At 38.4% G+C, this 19,137-nt stretch overlaps 1 protein-coding gene across 15 annotated transcripts in view; it reads right to left on the bottom strand.

The window, feature by feature from the left end:
* Nucleotides 1-19,137, bottom strand: part of PARD3 (par-3 family cell polarity regulator) — a 645,483-nt gene that overhangs the window by 377,415 nt on the left and 248,931 nt on the right. For all 15 annotated transcript variants that reach the window (XM_055147130.1, XM_055147131.1, XM_055147132.1 and 12 more), the window contains exon 3: nucleotides 16,631-16,811. Coding sequence is in view for 14 of the 15 variants with exons in the window: in XM_055147131.1 (XP_055003106.1) it covers nucleotides 16,631-16,811 (181 nt within the window). In the remaining variant the exon portion in view is untranslated. The remainder of the gene's footprint in view (nucleotides 1-16,630; nucleotides 16,812-19,137) is intronic.

Raw genomic sequence — 19,137 nt, 5'->3', positions numbered from 1 at the left:
ATATTGAGGATCCAAGAATGTGGCTCAATGGCAAAGTGCATAACTTAAATGCATGAGACTTGACTTTTGGAGGGCAACTGGGGGGGGTGTGAAGAAAAGGAAAAAGAAAACACAATATGTATGGAAATATATAATATATATTCTTACTTGGGGGGAATTTAGGAAGAATACAGATGAGGCAAGATCGGGGCTAAATAGCTCAATTTAGACCAAAAAGTAGGAAATTTCATCATACTCTACACTGCACTATATTCATTGCAAGATAGAGAAATTTCAATACTCTATATTCTTTTTTTTTGCTTTTTTTTGGGGGGTCACACCCCGCGATGCTCAGGGGTTACTCCTGGCTTTGCACTCAGGAATTGCTCCTGGCAGTGCTTGGGGGACCATATGGGATGCCGGGGATCAAACCCGGGTTGGCTGGGTGCAAGGCAAACGCCCTACCCACTGTGCTGTTGCTCCGGCCCCAATACTCTATATTCTTTTATATATTTAGAGAAAGAGGAAGGAAGGAAGGAAGGAAGGAAGGAAGGAAGGAAGGAAGGAAGGAAGGAAGGAAGGAAGGAAGGAAGGAAGGAAGGAAGGAAGGAAGGAAGGAAGGAAGGAAGGAAGGAAGGAAGGAAGGAAGGAAGGAAGGAAGGAAGGAAGGAAGGAAGGAAGGTAGGTAGGTTGGCATTCCTCACAAAGGACCAGCCTTGCTTGGAGGAGGATATTTAATTCCCAGGGATCAAATTCAGATTAACCACATGCAAGAAAAGCAGCTTGTACCACTGCACTATAAGTCAAGCCTCCACACTTGAAATTCTGGACAATGAATGACTAAACAGGACAAGGGATGTAGTTTAATGGTACCTGGAAGAAATAAAATAATTTTTTGAAATGCTTCTGGACAAACACACAGGATACAACTTGAAAATTAAACCAAAACAAAAGTAAATCAGTATGCAGTCTGCAAAGATAACACAAAGTAAGTGACAGCACTTGCTTGCACACAGCGGACCTGGGTTCTACAGTAGGCACATCACTGGCCCAGAGCTCACAGCCAGGAGGAAGTCCTGAGACCACCAGGTGCAGCCCCAAAATCAAAACAAACAAGCCAAAAACCTCAATGCAATGGACCTTAATTAAGTACTTTTTCCCCCAGGAAGAGTTCTTTTTCAAAAAGAAAAAGCCGACTGAAATAAAGCATCATGATTTCCATGATTTTGTGTGTGTGCTACAGTTGAATGAATCTCTTTAGAACAGGCTGTGCTGACTTTACACAACATTCATTCAGAAAAGCTTCAGTTCTACTGAAAAAGATTTGCTAAGTCAAACCTGCTAAAATGCTGTTTCTCACAAGTGAAATAATGTTAAGATGCAACATGAAATTTAACAATATGATTATTAGTAGGTTTAGACGTGGCATGAAAGCCGTTTACTTTGATGTGCCCTGACTTTGAAGAGGTAACAAAACTGGAGTCAGATTTCTTCCATTTTTCGGAAGGATGAAATACATTTGTTCAGAATCAAGTTATGGGTGTCATTATCAGCACCATACCCTTACATTCAAAAATGTTTCATTCCACTTGTATGGACTCTTTTTATACCCTGGATCAGCTCATTTTTAAGTTGATTGAATTCTTCTTCTAGTGATTGCTTAATTTCTATGCATATTTCATGTAGGATGATTTGAGCTTCTCATCCACAAGGTGTGAGGGTTTATTTCAGCTTAATGATTTGTCAGGACTTCTGTCCTATTGGGATAACAGGTTACTTCGTTTCACCAGTGTTCCTAAAGATCTGTGGGTGTTACAATTTGAGTTTCAGATTCTCAGATCTCATTTGTTATTTTTCGACATGCAAAATTCTTCATAATCTACTAATCTAAGAATGTTTGTGCCCTAAGGATGTTACTTCACTGGTCATGCAGTTTAATGTCTAATATGTCCATTTTGTATAGCAGGGTTACAATAAACATACTTGAGGAAATATATAAGACCCAAGAGCCCTTGGTATTGGTGGGTATGAAGTGGCACTAATGCATTATGCAGTTTGGGGTTCTATGTAGAGGGGTTTGGAGTGGAGAGTCATAGGGTTGGATGGGTGCTGGAGCTCTTCACGTATGTGAATGACAAAAGAGGCCAGTGGGAAATTTCTAGATCCTTGGGGGTGTTCCCTGGGTTCGACAGGGGTTGGGGCAGGAGTGCTACCTCAATCCAGGGGACCCAAGAAGTAATAGACTGCTTTTATTTTCTTAAAGGATATTTCTAGAAGATGAAAAGACAATTTTTACTTAAGAATAGTGAATGAGTAAACAGAAAAAGACAAATTTTTAGCATAAAAAGTAGAAGTTTAAAACCCAGAGAAATTGAAAGTAAACGTCGAAAGGCAATCCCAGATGCAGAGAAATGGACATATTATGCATTAGCTTCATCTGACTAATCACTTCCCTAAATTTATTCCTGGCACTGTGCTCAGGGATATACCTGGTACCTGATGGGACTCAGAGGACCATATGGGGTGCTGGGAATTGGACCTGGGTCAGAGATATGTGAGTGCCTTACCCATTGTACTACCTTTCCCACCCCTACACAAGATATCTTGAAGAGAAACTAACAACTACAATTAGAAAAAGAAAAATATAGAACTCAACTAACAACTACAATTTTAAAAAAAATCTAGAACTCAATTGAACTTTTCTGTTTAAGCAACCAAATCTTAAAGATCTTTAACAAAAATGCAACAATTTAGTGTGGCTAGAAAATACAGGAAGTAAATGACTATAAATGATGTAACTAAAAGCAAAACATGATCAGTTTAGATGTACTTTCAGAAGACGTTTTCTAATTAAGGATCTCAATTTTCTATGCTAATAGAATATTGCATTGGCTACTAATCAAGCAGATCCAAAGGAGAATATAGCTGTAGGTGATTTGTGAGGTTTCCATATTAATTTAGAATCTTGGAAAATGTACAAAAATTGAATATCTAGGAAACCATGTTTACAATAAATAGAATGAGAATTGTTTCCCCACCCCCACCCCATTTTGAAGACACTTCACCGACAGAAATGATAGCATGTTGGTAAAAAGTAACATGGATTCACGTTGAATTTTATTTATGGATATAAACAGATTTTTTTTTAACTTTTTGGGTCACACCTGCACAGGGGTTACTCCTGGCTCTGAACTCAGGAACCACTCCTGGTGGTGCTCAAGGGACCATATGGAATGTGGGAATTGAACTCGGACTGGCCACGTGCAAGGCCAACGCCCTGGCTGCTGCGCTATCGCTCCAGCCCCAGATATATACAGATTTTTACGTGTGTGAAATATTATCTAGGACCCAAATGAATCAGTCAACTGTCTAGCTGTCTAAACTAACACTGTGACCATCCTCGTGACACCTCTGCCAGTCTGCTGGGGCTGAGAGACAAGAAATAAACTCTCCTAATACAAAGCATTGAGTCAGCAACTACAAGGACACAGGGATTGTTCCAGATTCTTGCTTTACAAAAACTTGCGTGGCTGTGGGCTGAAGAGACAGTATAGGAGTCAAGGCCTACATGCCTTCCATGTAGCCAATAGGGCCTGAACCCCTGGAAGCAGAAATGGTCCTTGGAACATGGCCAGGAATTCCTCTGAGCATGGCCATGCTTAGCCCAACGCTCCACCTCAGTACACTCTATAGTTTAAGTGACCAAGGGAGATACAAAAGTAGTTGCAAAATAAAGAATAACATAATGATACAAAGGAAAGAACAGTTAGCTGTCTGAAAGAACTTTACATACAATTTTTTTAAAATACGACAGAGAAAGAATATTTTAAAAAATCTTTAGGTAAATGTGCTCAAGAAGACTAATCCTTAGTTACTCTTCGGTCACCTTAAAGTCTATGTTCAAAACTAAATCCCTGGCAGGGAGATGGCTCTGAAGGATTGCCCAGAGGAGCCCCTGGTTCAACTCTCAGCAACAAAAGGTCACCTGAGTATGGCTGGGAGCAGTCCCAAAGCAAGGAGCTGGAATGGGTATCCACCACCACAAAAATAATGTGGCACCCCAAATAAACAAAGAACCCAAGGCCAAAATAGGATCATACCCATCTGACTCTCCAGTACCATCCCCACAATGAATATATGACCCTTCCAAGCTTTAAATGTGATCTCCCATTCTCCATCAAAACAGTTATCTCTGACTTTGATTTTCCAGGAGTTTTGGTATCAGAAACTCATTCAAAATCCTCCTATACTAGTTACAAAAGAAAGGCTATGTAAAATATTATCAGATACTCATATGCAAACAGATCACCTAATGACTTTTATTGTTCTAACTCATAAATCTTTAGATTGTTACATCTATGGCAAACAATAGAGTATGCTCCCCCCTCCCTTATTAACACAAATTCTATATTTAAAACAAATACTTCTCAAACTGGTAAAAATAACAAATTAACCAATAGATCAGTCACAGTACAAACTGACATTTTAATTAAATGTGATGATAGGTTAAGTAACCTAGCTGGTATTCTAAAATGCCCTTTGATTACTGCTTTCCCTGTGTAATGGTTGGTCTCAGGCTTCCTAGGCTAATCTCGTTGCAATTATCCATCTTTAAACAGGGAATCATTGTTACAAAATGATTTATTTTCCTAAAATTACCATCAAGTCCTCTATTCCTTCCATATATAATCTTAGAAATATAAGCAATGAATATGCATATGTGTGAGCACGAAATTATTAGGGTATTTCTGAAAAGAGAAAGAAACTTTAGGTAGAACAGAAAACAGACTATCTAATTGTTGGATAATAACAGCAGCTTGCTTAATTCCTGAACAGATAAAAACTATATAGTATAGATATCTACAACTTGTAGATAACTAATAGATAAGACTCTTATAAGATATCTATAAGAGTTATATCTATTAGTTATCTATAAGCATATCAAAATAAAGAAATCCCATATTGGAAATCGAAGGCAGTGCTGAGAAATAAACAAGGTCAACAGTTTTGAATTCATGAGAAAGGGAGTGAAAAATAATAGGTGAAGCAATGGAGGTCAATAATAGAAGCATAATTCCCTTTTTAGAAAACTGAAAACTATAAATTTATTTGAGCTATGTATTGTTTAATGCCAATATAAAAAAATTTCTAAAGGAGGATCAACTCTAAGACACAGAAGCAGCTTCACAGAAAGATCCTGAGGGGCTGTGAAGATGTATAAGAGTTGGGGGGTACGGCTAGAATGCACCTGCACTAAGTTTGTTCCAAGGCAGCACTCGGCCTCCCAAACACCGCAAGGTACAGGTCTGGAGACCTCCCAGGCATCACTGAGTATAGGCCTCAAGACCCCGAGCACCGCCGCAGTGGCCTGGAGAGCACAGAACCCTGTACCACTTTGCTAAGTATGTCTAGGAGGGATGCCCACGTCCCCTAAGAACTGACTGAGTCCCGCTCCCCACCAAAAGAAAAAAAAAAAAAAAACTACCCTTGCACCGAAGACATCACTGGTCATCTGGGAATAAATTCCTCCAATATACACATGCTTGTGTGTACTAAAGCATTCCCAACCGTGACTAAGTACATACACTGCCAGCTCCCAGACTCCTAATTAAGAAGAGAAGCCACAGAAGTTCACTGCTTACATTATCCACATTAAGTGGCTCGAGAGACAGTCCAGCTGTAGATTATTCCCCTTCTCTGCAGCCAAACTAGATTCAATTCCTGGTACTGCTTTTGGTCCCCAAAGAGTGATCCCAGAGCACAGAACCAAGAGTAAGCCCCAAGTACAGCCTAATGTGGCCCAAAAACCAAAGCAACAACAATCAAGGGTAACATTATACAACATTAAAGTTGTGGCAACAAATAATCCATACATTTTGATGTACATGTTGGCAAAAACTAATTTAGTAAATGCAAATAACAAATGAATTACTTAGACATGTTTTCCAGGGGAAGTCAGAAGGGGTTAAAATATCTGTGGCGCATTTACCGGGCACCTCTTGCCTTTCATGTCGCTTCCTCACAGTCATTCCCACTTGGGACTGACACGATGATTCTGAGATATAAAGCTCACCTCCAACCCGGCGCAGAAGTCAGACAGGAGCAAACAGAACTGAGAAAGCAAAGCCATTTTCTGACATTAAAAGCAGTGAAAAATAAATAAATAAGCAAGGATAGTCTCGAGAAGTAAACAAGAGATCTATATATACCACGTACAGAGAGAAGAGAAGAAAATATTTTCTCTGCCAGGCTTTCATGCTGACAGAATAATCCACACAATATGGGTCTCTCTATGACATGTACTAATAGCAAAAAGAAGCTAGATATTTGGATAGACTGGAAGATTTTTCTTACAATATAATATTGTCTGTAAAAATATCTCCATATAATTATTTTATGAACAGAGCTTATTGGTATTTGAAAATGGACTTTTTCACATGTATTTAAAATATACTTCTTCCCTACCCCTCAGCCCCCTCACTAAACAGTGCTCTCTAGCTGCCAGCTTAGGGCTAGTGTGGGGGTGGCAAGTGGGGTAGCAGGTCCTGGTGATTCTCAGGGAACCATGACGTGCCAGATACTAAACCCTGACAGCCCCAGTCCCAGAATACTTTCTCAACACATCCATAGTTATCACCATTACAATTTTTCAAATATCAATAGCCATTTATGTATTTGAAAGACAGATAATTTGTTTGGGCAAATATGGTATATTCCCATACAAACGCAAGAGAGTGAGGCAAAAATCACAGTCAAGGGAAACAGACTAGTCAAGGACAAAAAGAAGTGAGAGGGGATAGAATTTTTAGAAGAAAAAAAATCTGCACAACTGCATTACCCCTAAGATTTCAGTAGATTATAAAGTGTCCAATTCACATGGCTTATGTCTAATTTCAAAGGTAACTTATTTAACAGACTTTGTTCACCCCACACCAGAGAGAGACAGGTCAAGGATAAGGAGAGCCCCAGAATTAGCACCCTGAATTGGCAAGTCTATTCTGATGAATCTCCAGCCACAAAGTCCATATGAGTTTGAGGATTTTAGAATATAAATCACTATTAATAAGCATAAAATACTGAATTACATATATGTGCACAAGGTAAAAATACTGGTTAGGCTACAAGGTAACTTAGACTTACTTACATGAGGTACAAATAATACAGATGCTTTAATGGCAAGCAAAAATGTTTGGGGGAAAAAACGTGGGGGAAAAAGAAAAACAAGAAAATTTTTGGTTTTTTTCTTGAGGACATGCATTTTCCAAAATTAACACCTCTTGATCTGAATATGAAGAAAGAAATGGTATTTCTTTGTTACAACAGAAGCATGCTCCTATATGAACTTCCGTTTCTTAAAGTTAAAAATAGGGTGGGTCCAGTCAGAAATTTCCAATAGGGCTATTATATTCTACCAAAAGAAGAAAATTTTTGAAACGTCCTTTATGCAAATCAAAATACTGGTAGCCTGAATATGGAGGTCATGTGGGTGCCTGTATTTTTTTAATTGAATCACCGTCAGATACAGGGTGTCTATATTTTTGTATGTTCACTGGTAGAAAATGAATCTTAGGGAAATATAAATGACATGGTACATCTGAAATACTGTGATATTACTCTGCAGTGTTTTCCCCCCTCAAAAAAAAATTGCAAAAGAAATGTTGCAGTCCCAAGAAAGTAAGTTACAACTCACATTTTGTCAGGTGTATCTTAAAACCTGACCAAAAAAACACCTAGGGTGGGTGAAAACTAGGGCACTGCCTGGAGAGAATGTGAGTTGCATGGGAAGGATGGGTAGAGAGGTGGTTTGGGTGGTGGGAAGGGCTGCAGTCTTCAGAGGCGGTAATAGTGAGTCCTACACACAGAGTTCGTTAAGCTACACACCTGAAGCATCAAAGTCATGTACACTACTGAAATTCAACTTTAAAAAGCAGGGCGGGGTAAAGGGAAGATAAAAATCTAATGTTATTGTTATTATGATGTGGAGAAAATATTTTTCTCATTTTATAATGGGTGCAGCATGTGAAAGGCCAGCTTAGAAATTATGTCACAACCCAACTCCCCAAAAGATGAGGCTGGTTATTCCAACGGGAAAAAGTGAAGGACAAAACACAGGTCTTTGTGAAACCAAATACCAATGGGGGAGTCTGTCTTTACGGCGTTTAAATGGAGTCCTCTGGAACAAATAACGTGGTTCGCAGACTGTGCTGCCACTGAACTGCTGTCGCCTGACAGGCCGTCTGATCTGCCAAATTGCTCATTAGGTTTGGCAATTTTCACCTGCGTCTCCAGTTTATATTTCAGCAGGGAATAAACATCAGCCGGCTCTAACCATCTTTGCAGTGGGCTCCCAGAATCCTCTTAGCACAGGAGCCACCCATCTGCAATTCTCCAAACACTCTCACCTTGTGTACATCCCATTATTTTAAAAATGTCAATTTGGCTTCCACATTGGTAAGCAGCCTTAGCTTAAATAAAGCGAAAATACAGGAGAGAAAGCATGCAAAATAAGCCCCTGTTACAATCCTAGGTGGGCTGACGAACCTACTTTTTAACATGAAAACCCAACACAATCTGAATTTCATATTTTTAAAAATGCCCATTTCGGGAACTATATCTAAGAGGGGCTCAGGTGACAAAGGAAGAGAAGTGGATTTCTCTTTCATTTGGATCTGACCCTCCCAACCTATATTATAGGACTGTAAGGAGAGTACTCCAATTTATAAATAAACAATAGCGGGACCGTGGCAACCAGAACAAAGAGGGAGCTGAGAGTACTACTGGGCTCTCTGCCTTTGCCTGCTTCCGATGCTCCCTGCCAATGAGCAGTCTGACATTCACAGGCGGATCAATACACAAAGAAATACAAAAAAAAGGGATACTTTGTGGGCAAAAAGCACCAAAGATATAAAACAATATGTCTGAAAGCCCATAAAACAACTTCTGATGGAATACTGTTTTTCATTTTGCAGAAGTAAAATATTCACCACCAACCCTGCAATTAGCTAGAAAATTACAATAATTACAGCAATTTTGTATCCCATCTCCAATCCAATTAATAGATATATGACCTTGTCAACATGTAATAATCAGATTGCATCTACAACAAAACTGGATGGGTTTTATATGCTGAAAAGAACTTGCACAGTAAGAAGGTAATTATTTGAAATACTGAGAATACCATTTGTATGCCATGCTCCACTTCACAAGTTAAAAGGAAATACAATGGGAATATTATTTCTATTTTCAATACATATTTAAATTAAATCCAAAAAATAGTGTTCTAATACCAGTTAATGCTTAGAGGAGAGATCTTGAAAATAAAGATCCTGGAGCTTCTAACAGGACAAGATTGAGCTATATATTTTCAATAAAAATTTTTTTTTAATTTTAAAAAATTTAAATTTTTTAAATTTCTATACATGAAAGTACTAATTTTATGACACTATTCTTCTATAGCCATTGGTGATATTTCTTTAAATTCAAAAGGTCAATGAACTGGCAAAATTTTAACAGTTGGTTCAACATCACCATTTCAATTTGTTCTTTTTTAGTACTGTACATAACTATAAAATATAGCTTAGAAAGTTAAACCAAAAAATAGTTTTAAAAAACCTCGTAAGTCCAATACATTGTTTCTCAATATTTTTATGGCACGACAATTCCCAGAATTTTTACCATCACTAGGACATATGCCATTTTCAAAGAAATACTGAAACTTCAATCGGAATCTTCCAGAGGAAATACTTGAAAAATCAGATTTGGGGGAGATGGAGAGATAGTAAGCAGGACGAGCACTTGCCTTACATACAACTGACTCAGGTTCAATACCAGGCATGCATACAGCCCCTTGAGCACTGGAGCCAGAGAGTGAACCCTGAATTCAGAGGCAGGAGTAAAGCCTGAGCACAGCCAGATATGGCAGGAAAACTGCAAAAATATTTTAAAAAATCACTTCAGCCATGCTTCTTACTTCAATTAAAAAGTTGTTGGGAATTTAAAGAAAAAAATGAAAATAAATCATACTAGGGAAAACATCCCAGGACACTCACTCTGATAGGCAAAGGACCTGTGTGTCCCAAAGCAAATCAGATCTTTCTAAATTGAGATTTGTGAACACTGAAAATAAGGATGTTTAAGCAACTGTCACAGCGAGGTTAAGAGAAACTGGTTCTAGTAGACTCTTCTATACATGAAAGGACTGCCACCACCTAAGAGTGGTGTTGTGTTTTCTTCAAAACATATGCGCTACTGACTTGGGATCTATAACTTCTCTAACCTTTGAAACTTCCATAAGAAGTCAACCTGCAGAGTCGAGCAATAGTACAGTGGGTAGAGCATTTGCCTTGCATGCGGCTGACCCGGATTGAATCCCCGCCATCTCATATGGTCCCCTGAGCACCACCAGGAGTGATACCTGAGTAAAGGGCCAGGAGAATCCCTTGGCATAGCTTTCAAGCTGAGGGACCCACTGCCAGGGCAGATCCTACTTCCAGGGTCCTAAATATTTTGATTTTCTCTTAAACCCTAAGAGAAATTTACGTTGAAAATTAAAATATTGATGCCGGTACTATAATTAAACCAGAAACAAATATGAACCACCAAGCCATCAGTGGTATATATTGGGACTGTGTTTAAGAAAATGTTTCATCTTTTCACATTACATGAGATGATACTTGATTTCCATGGAAAGCCATTTGATTTTTCACTGACCAGAAAAAAAATTAAAACATTATTTAGCTAATTGTTCTTATAGAGCGGCCATGAAAGCAAAAATTATCTGGAGTACAGGATCATTCTAGTGATATCCAAATATCTACTACACAAAATAAAAAATATGTATTTGAAAATTTAAAAATATGGGCCAGAGTTGTAGTACAGTGGGTAGGGCACTTGCCTCACAAGTTCAGCATGTAGCTTGGAGAGAGCTAGAATAATCTAGAGATACTTTTGTAATAAGTATCCTACTTACCTCTGTAAACATGGTTTCTCAAATACAATGTTTTATTCTGGAAATACTTAATAATTTTCAGTGGAAACACTGTTTTGAAAGCCCTACTTTAAAAGATACCATCATAATAAGGTTATAAATAGTTAATGAGACAAATAGACACTGACCAGAGACTATTTATAAAAATAGAAATCTACTTCACAGTCTGCAGAAACCATCTGAAGACACTAGCCTGCTACCTGTAATAATCAGTTCATGAAGAATACTATCTGTAACAATCAGTTCAGGAAGTCACATAGGAATATCTGTAACAATTAGCTGAAAATAGATAGCACGATTCAGTATTTACAACTTCCCTAATTTTTGATCTTGCTTCCCACATAGGAACTAGAAAACCAAATATGCTCCCTAACTAGTCATAGAAAACTCTATTTCTAGGTACTCACCTGCGGCATGCCAATAGTTTTGATTAAAGGAAGGAAGGAAATAAGGAAGGAAGGGAGGGACAGAGGAACGGACGGGGGTGCTTGGGGCGGGGGAGGGTCGAAGGAAGGGAGGAAGAGAGGAAGGGAGGGAGGAAAGGTGCCTTGTTTTTTGCAGACCTGGTTCATATCCCTGAACACAGAGTCAGAAATAATCCCTGAGCACCATCAGGTATGCCTCTAAGCACCACCATAAACATTTTATCATAAAAGTCCGTTCCTCGGGGCTAGAGTGATAGTACAGTGTACAGAGGGCTTTGATCCTGGCATCCCATACAGTCCCTAGAGCCCTACAGGAATGACGCCTGATTACAGAGCGAGGTATAGCCGTAAAACTAAGTAACTAAATTCCTTTCCTCTGCCTATCATGGTGCCTCTGCCAAATAAAAAGTCTTGTCTAACTCCCTTGCCCTGAATCAAAAGTTTGTCTCCAATTTCAATCCCTGGCACCTTATAAGATTTGCTGGGCAGTCTCAGAAGTGATCCCTGAGCACAGAGCCAGGAGTAAGGCCTTAGCACAGCTAATTCCCAAATTTCCAAAAACAGATGCTCACTTGTGGATCATCCTCAAATGTGTGACATGCTATGGATTTGTTACTTTGATTGAATATGTACTTGCTATAATCACATAGGATACATTAGAGTTTAAATATATTTTCTTTGCACCAGAGAAATATAAAAATATGATTAATAAATATTTGCAAGCCTAAAAATAACAGCACAAATACATTTTATATCTGTCATATAAAATACAAACAAAAATTGAAAGAAAAAGAATGAAAAAACAATCCAAGGTATTCAAGTGTCTTATACAAATATGCTTACTATTAAAAATATCTTTATTAAGAATAATTTTAAACAGTAAAATTGAATAGTACAGTGAATCCAAAGAAACTAACCAACTTATCTGTTTCACCACTTCCCAAACTTTATCATTTGAAGCATATATCAACACCATGATTTCAACCATACATATTTTAGTATATATGAAAGCTCTTCTACAAAAAAATTTAATTACATTTCCATATCCAAAGAAATAACACTTAATAACAAATATCCAAATACTGTCCAACTTGTGATATGTTATTCTTTATGCTGCTTGTTTGAAGTTGGGATTTAAACAAACCCACACTTAAAGACTAGGTGCCATGACTCTTAAAACTCAACCAATCTGTCAATTTCCTCTTCATCTCTTCTTACACACTGCCACTCTAATACCATACAAGTCTGGTCATTTGATTAGTACAATTTACCAATCTTGACTTGGTCACCAGCATTCCCATGCTGACACTATGCTTCCCAGTCTCCCGTTATTTCCTATAGAAATGACAGTTGAATCTAGATGTCTGATCAAGTTTATGCTTAATTCTCTTTGGTCAAAATTTGATAGAAGTTGTTTTAATCTTGCTTCAGCAGGTACACAATACTTGGTTGACTACTTAATTTGTTTTTATATTAGCAATGACTAATAATCAATGCAGAGATCCATAATTTCATCAGGAGTTGCAAATAGTGATATTCTAATCCTATCATAACACTTTTTAATAGCACTGTAGCACTGTCGTCCTGTTGTTCATCAATTTGCTTGAGTGGGCACCAGTAACGTCTCCAGTATAAGACTTGTTACTGTTTTTGGCATATCAAATATGCCACAGGTAGCTTGCCAGGCTCTGCCATGCGGGCAGGAACTCTCAGTAGCTTGCCAGGCTCTCCAAGAGGGACAGAGGAATCGAACCTGGGTTGTCCGCGTGCAAGGCAAACACCCTACCTGCTGTGCTATTGCTGCATTCCAGACTCAACTTTTTTAATACGCTGGGATATTTTTATTTTAAAACCTTGTGTCTATATTTGATACTTTGACAATGTGGTTCACACTGGATGTGAATCTTTTATCAGTTTTACAAATAACAAGTTGGTTTACTAGCATCTTTTACTCAGCTTACTTGTCATTATGAGCTTCCTCACTGTTGTAACTATCCTTACTGATGTTCCAACCAGTGTTCCTGAATCAGTGGGACTCTTAACTTCCTCCCAAGCTCTTGGACACTCTCTCACATCTTCCATATTTTCAGTTGTGCCAGAGTGATACAGGCTCATCATCTATTCCTCTTCCAACCTGGATCCAACCATTTCTCTAAGGAGCTCAGTATATTCAGATTTTATAGAAATGCTATTTCCAAAGCATACTCAGTATAACAAGAATGTAACATGTAATTTTTGACTTTTAGAAAAACATTTTTCTTCTAATAATTATATTTACTCATATATTCTGCTTAATATTATGTATAGTTGCTCTCTGTTTACTAATATAAGCTACTGAACACCTAGTGCGAATAGTATTACTGGCTAGAATATATTTCTTTGGTATCCACTGTGAAAATAAAACGAGGAAAGCTTGTTTAAACTTACTAAATTTTCTTAAGCTTTGCTTTAGGCATTTTCCCATATCTGTTAGTTGCCTATGAGCACAATGAGCCATTATTCAGAGTTTCTCTACTCATTTGATGATGGATAGTTCTGAGACACTTTGTGTCTTCCTGTTTAACAGCATCCTTGGTTTCAGTCAGTTGCCAACAGACACCTTCACCTTCACCAGAAGTGAAACCAAAGACATCGCCAATGGTGAATATCATTCCGTAGAGAATCACTATGCTAGCCAAGTATTCTCTTTTTGTCTCTTCTATAAGAAAACTTAACGATTCATTACAGTAACTTATTAAAAGCATAAATTGACCTTTTTGTTTTGACTGGGGGCCATATCCAGCTGTGCAAAGAGCTTACTCCTGGTAGTGTTTGGGAAACCAAATGGGGTACCAGAGACCAAAACTGGGTCAACTACACACAAGGTAAACCGCCCTGCATGCTATAATATCACTTTAACCTGCCAAAGAAACTGATCTTAAATCAAGAGTTTCATGTATTAAAGTCGTATAAGTTTTATCTTTATACTCAAACTTAAATTCTCTTGTTGGATTTGGGAAAGAAAATTGTTCCCAACAAACTTTTCTCGGCTTTTGTCAGCTGTTTAGGGAAAATGGGAGATGAGTGAATGCATTCATTACAAAACTTAAGAAAGCAACCATTGGGAGCTGGAGTGACAGCACAGTGGGTAGGGTGTTTGCCTTGCACACAGTCGACCCGGGTTCGATCCCCAGCATTCCATATGGCCCCCTGAGCACCACCAGGAGTAATTCCTGAGTGCAGAGCCAAAAGTATCCCCTGTGCATTGCTGGGTGTGACCCAAAAAGCAAAAAAAAAAAAGAAAAGAAAAAAGAAAAAGAAAGCAATCATTTTCTTTCTTCAAGGAAAAAAAATCAGTTTATCTAAAACCCCTAGCCTTAATTATAATTTACTATTCATCAGTTGGGTTCTAGAAGTTCTAGATGTTGCTAGCCTATTCGCTGCCATATAAATGAGAACAATAAGCAAAACTGTTTGTCGGTTTCTGGGCTATACCTTGTAGGGCTTAGTGGTCACTCCTGACTTATTCCTCAGAAATTGTTCCCAGAGGTGCACAGATGATTTTTCAATTATGACTTCCCACTGAAATTGATCACCACACTCTAACCATTGAATTTTTAATTCAATTGCTATTAATTAAAATCTATTTTCTTACTCTTGACAACTGCTATGTAATTTCAAATAAAGATTAGAAAAATATTATTATTTAAAAAGTTCCTTAGTTTTCTAAGTAAAATCCCCAGTAACAGCTAACAGACTTCTTCCACCTAATTACCTAGATAGAATTTGTGTACCCTGGGTACTAAGGTACCAAAATAAATCCAAGATGTCCTTTCTATATACTTCCTTCCCCAGTGATGGCACCTAGTTGTATCTCTTCCAGATAGCTGAAGAAAATAAAACCTGAGGTTCTCTTCTTCCTCTGCTCCTTAGATTAAGTTCAAATAATATTTGTAATCATTTTATCATAAATTTTTGACAGTAATCAAGTACTGTCAAAAGTCATCATCATCATGAAATCCCATTAATCATCGATTTGTCAAGCGGGCTCAGTAACCTCTCCATTCGTCCTTTCCCTGAGATCTTAGAAATCTCTCTCGACTTGGACCTCCCAGTGATGTCACACTGGAGGCTCTTTCAGGGTCAGGGGAATGGGATCCAGCTTGTTACTGGATTTAGCATATGAATACACCATGGGAAGCTTGCAAGGCTGTCAAAAGTACTATGCAATATTTTATTATTATTATTATTTTAAATTTTTATTTATTTTCATTTTGAGGGATTCTGGGGCTGTACCCTGCAGTTCTCGAGGCTTACTCCTGGCTGTGCTCAGGGATCACTCCTGGCAGGAACAGGGTTCCTGGGGTCGATCCCAGTTAGCCACAGGCAAGGAAAATGCCCTACCCACTGTACTATCTAAAGACTTCTTTTTTAAAAAAAAAAAATTTTATTTTTTTAAAAATTTTATCACCATGTGGACAGTTACAGAGTTCTCAGGTTTATGTCTCAGTTATACCATATTCAAACACCATCCCTTCACCAGTGCCCATATTCCACCACCAAAATCCCCGGTATACCCCCCGCCCCCCACCCCAACTGTATAACTGATGAATTTCACTTTATTTTCTCTTCACCTTGATTACGTTCCATATTTCAACACAAAACTCACTAATGTTGTGGGAGTTATATCCCCAAACAAGATAACCTTAATAAGGAGGCATTTGATAATTAGTTTTCCATTAAAAGATTGTATGTTTTCAGGTTTTAGAAAAGGTCGGATGTGTCCCAGTCCCGAATCCTGGAGCCGTGTTAGTTGCTGCTCAGTGTCACCAGGGTTACATCTGGAGAAGGTGTGCTGGCGGCACCTCCTCCTTCCGGCCCCCCGGTGTTGCTGGCCCTGATTCGGGTCCGGAGCATTGTCCGGGCCACGTACTATGCAATATTTTAATCTGAAGGTTTTGACTAGTTCTTTTAGTCCTTGCTTCCAAAGGAAAATATATAAAAGAAAAATTCCAGCAATATAACGTTTATATTAAGTGAGGAATGAGATGTATGTCGACCTAAAGTAAGCCAAATTTGTTAAAATGTAACAAATCTTTCCTATCTCTCTAGCAAAAGACATTTGCCCAGGTTCTAAACTTAATCAGTTTTTGATAAAAACAGATAATGAGTTCCATTTACAGGAGCACAGGTGAATAACAAATGCTGGCATGCTTGTAAATTAAGATTAAATGTGCAAAGAGAAAAGAAGTTCACTTACTTGCTCGAAGGACTGAAGGCGTGACCTCGATCTCACTTGTTGCTTGATAAGGCTGAAAGGCTGAAACATTGTTGGCACCAAGCTCACTGCCAAATATCTCTGGACTTTGAGTGCCTGTGGAGCTGGCACTGGTGCCATCCCCTCCATGATGTGGATCTTGTTCATCAAACACTGCTACCAGCTGGAAATAAAAGGTAAATTTCTGTTATAAAAAAAGACATTCATATTTATACCAAAACATATAGCTATTTGACATACATTCAACAACAACAAAAAAAACCTATTAATATTTATGTACCCAGAAATTTTGTTTAGAAAGCAAATTTCCAATAAACAGTACTTTATTTGATGTTACTTTTCAAAGTCTTAAATTTCCAACCTAAAAAACTGTACAGGCAAAAAATAGTAAAATGGTTTTGTATCATAGAATGCTAAAGGAAAGGGAACTGACTGAATTTGTTTTATAAATGATGCACCAAGTGAGAAAGAATAATGTGTTTATATGCACATATGAAACAAACTATATATAGAGCAAAACACATGTCGCCAGCATTTACAGAAAAAAAGGATACTAGGGGCCAGAGCAAACGTACAGTGTGTAGGGCACTTGCCCTGCACGTAACAGACCCAGGTCTGATCCCTAACAAGCCCCACCAGGAGTGACCCCTGAGCACAGAGCCAAGAGCACAGCTGGGTGTGGCCCAACCCCCCACCCAAAAGGATATTAAAAATTATGCTACTATCTGCTCATTTAAGCATAAGAAGTAGAGGAAAATAAAAGAACATATTCACACCAGTGTCTATACTGAATTCATAGAAACGGATTTGAAAGAGTGAATGGGAATAAATAGCACATAGTTGCATGATACTTTTCTCAATATAGTTCTCGAAAACATTGACTCTTGGACCACAGTAATGATTCAGATACTAAAACAAACAAAATCATAATTACAATAAAAGTAAGAATTACATAGTGAGGAGGTGGTTTGTTAGGCACCTTTGAAACAAATAAACCAGTGGTATAACTGAGCTTGTGAACACACTGAAGGCATTTGGGAAGGATAAAACAGAGTAAGTTTGGGAAACTGTGTTAGCTGTTTATTTAACAATAAGTAGTAGGGCTGGGGGAGGAGACAGACAGACACTAACACCAAGTGGCCAGAGATGCACTGCATCTACCTGACCCAGCTTCAATGCCCTGCATCACATGGTACTAGGTGCAGCCCTGGTGGCCCAGTTAGCTAAGAATAACTGTGGGGTCATGGGTCTCTGAAGCACTATGTGTAGCCTACTCACACCCCCTAAAACTGCCACCAAAAATCTGGATTCTGATGATTATTTTGTTTCTCCTGGGACTATAGTTCAGAATTCTCATACTACTACTAATCCCACCACCACCACCATGAGGACAAGTGCATGGTTTTTTAATTCTCACACTACTCACCACGAACACACACACACACACACACACACACACACACACACACACAGAGTCAATAATCTCACCGTTCTAAAATAGAAGGGAAAGCTAGACTGTAATCTTGTGATTGAAATTAATTTCAGTCATTAATAAGAATTCACGGGTCCTATAATTAGGCAAGTATGCAGGCACTGAGAGGAGTGTGAAGAGGTGTTATTGCAGTGTGGCACACAAATATATTTCTCAGCTTTGTCCTCTAACAGAGTCAAATAAAAGTGTTCAGTGCCAATGAATACACATGCCCAGACGTTGGTGTGGATACATGTATTTATTCTACCGTTTTCCAATAAATAGACTAAACTCCTTCAGAAAATAGTTAATTACAGGGTGTGAGCAGGAACATAAGTCCACAACAACTTATGGTGCTATAAAGTAGGAAATTAAGATGCCAACCAGAAGGAGATCAATGGCCTAAGTTAGGACAACTTGTTAAAAAAAAACGATAGCACTGTACTATGGCTCAGAAAATAATCTAATCTTTGATTACATTTGATTTATATAAGCAAAGAAATAGCAGAGAATGGACATCTCTTCCTCAAAACAGCATGCCAATTAATAGAGAATGACAAAAACATAAATGTTCATTTACCAACCTCCATAGCAATAGCTACTGCGGACAAGATCTGCCCATGGATGCTATGGTGACTGAATGCATATCTCAGAATACAAGACACATTTCAGTCTAAAGGGAGTAAAGTAGTATCTATCATTGCTGACAAGAAGTTCGACCCTTTCCCAAGGTTAACATTAGCAGTTCATTTCCATTTCTTATTTTGGGGCCACACCCTGCAGTTCTCGGGACTTGCTCTTGGTGCTTTGCTCAGGGATCAGTTCTGGCAGGCTCAGGGTACCTAGATATGTGGTACCTAGAATCAAGCACTGTCAGCCTTATGCAAGGCAAGCAACCTGCCTACTGTACTATCTCTCCAGCCCAATAACCAGTAGTTCTAAGATGATGTACCTGCTGAAAAAATACTGAGAAGTATGCAGCATTACTGCTCTGGCAGTCCTGACAAAAATGCATGAC

This window comes from Sorex araneus, chromosome 9, assembly GCF_027595985.1.
Source record: "Sorex araneus isolate mSorAra2 chromosome 9, mSorAra2.pri, whole genome shotgun sequence".
NCBI lineage: Eukaryota > Metazoa > Chordata > Mammalia > Eulipotyphla > Soricidae > Sorex > Sorex araneus.
The sequence above is the reverse complement of the archived record's forward strand: the minus strand, read 5'-3'. Positions and strand labels throughout refer to the sequence as shown.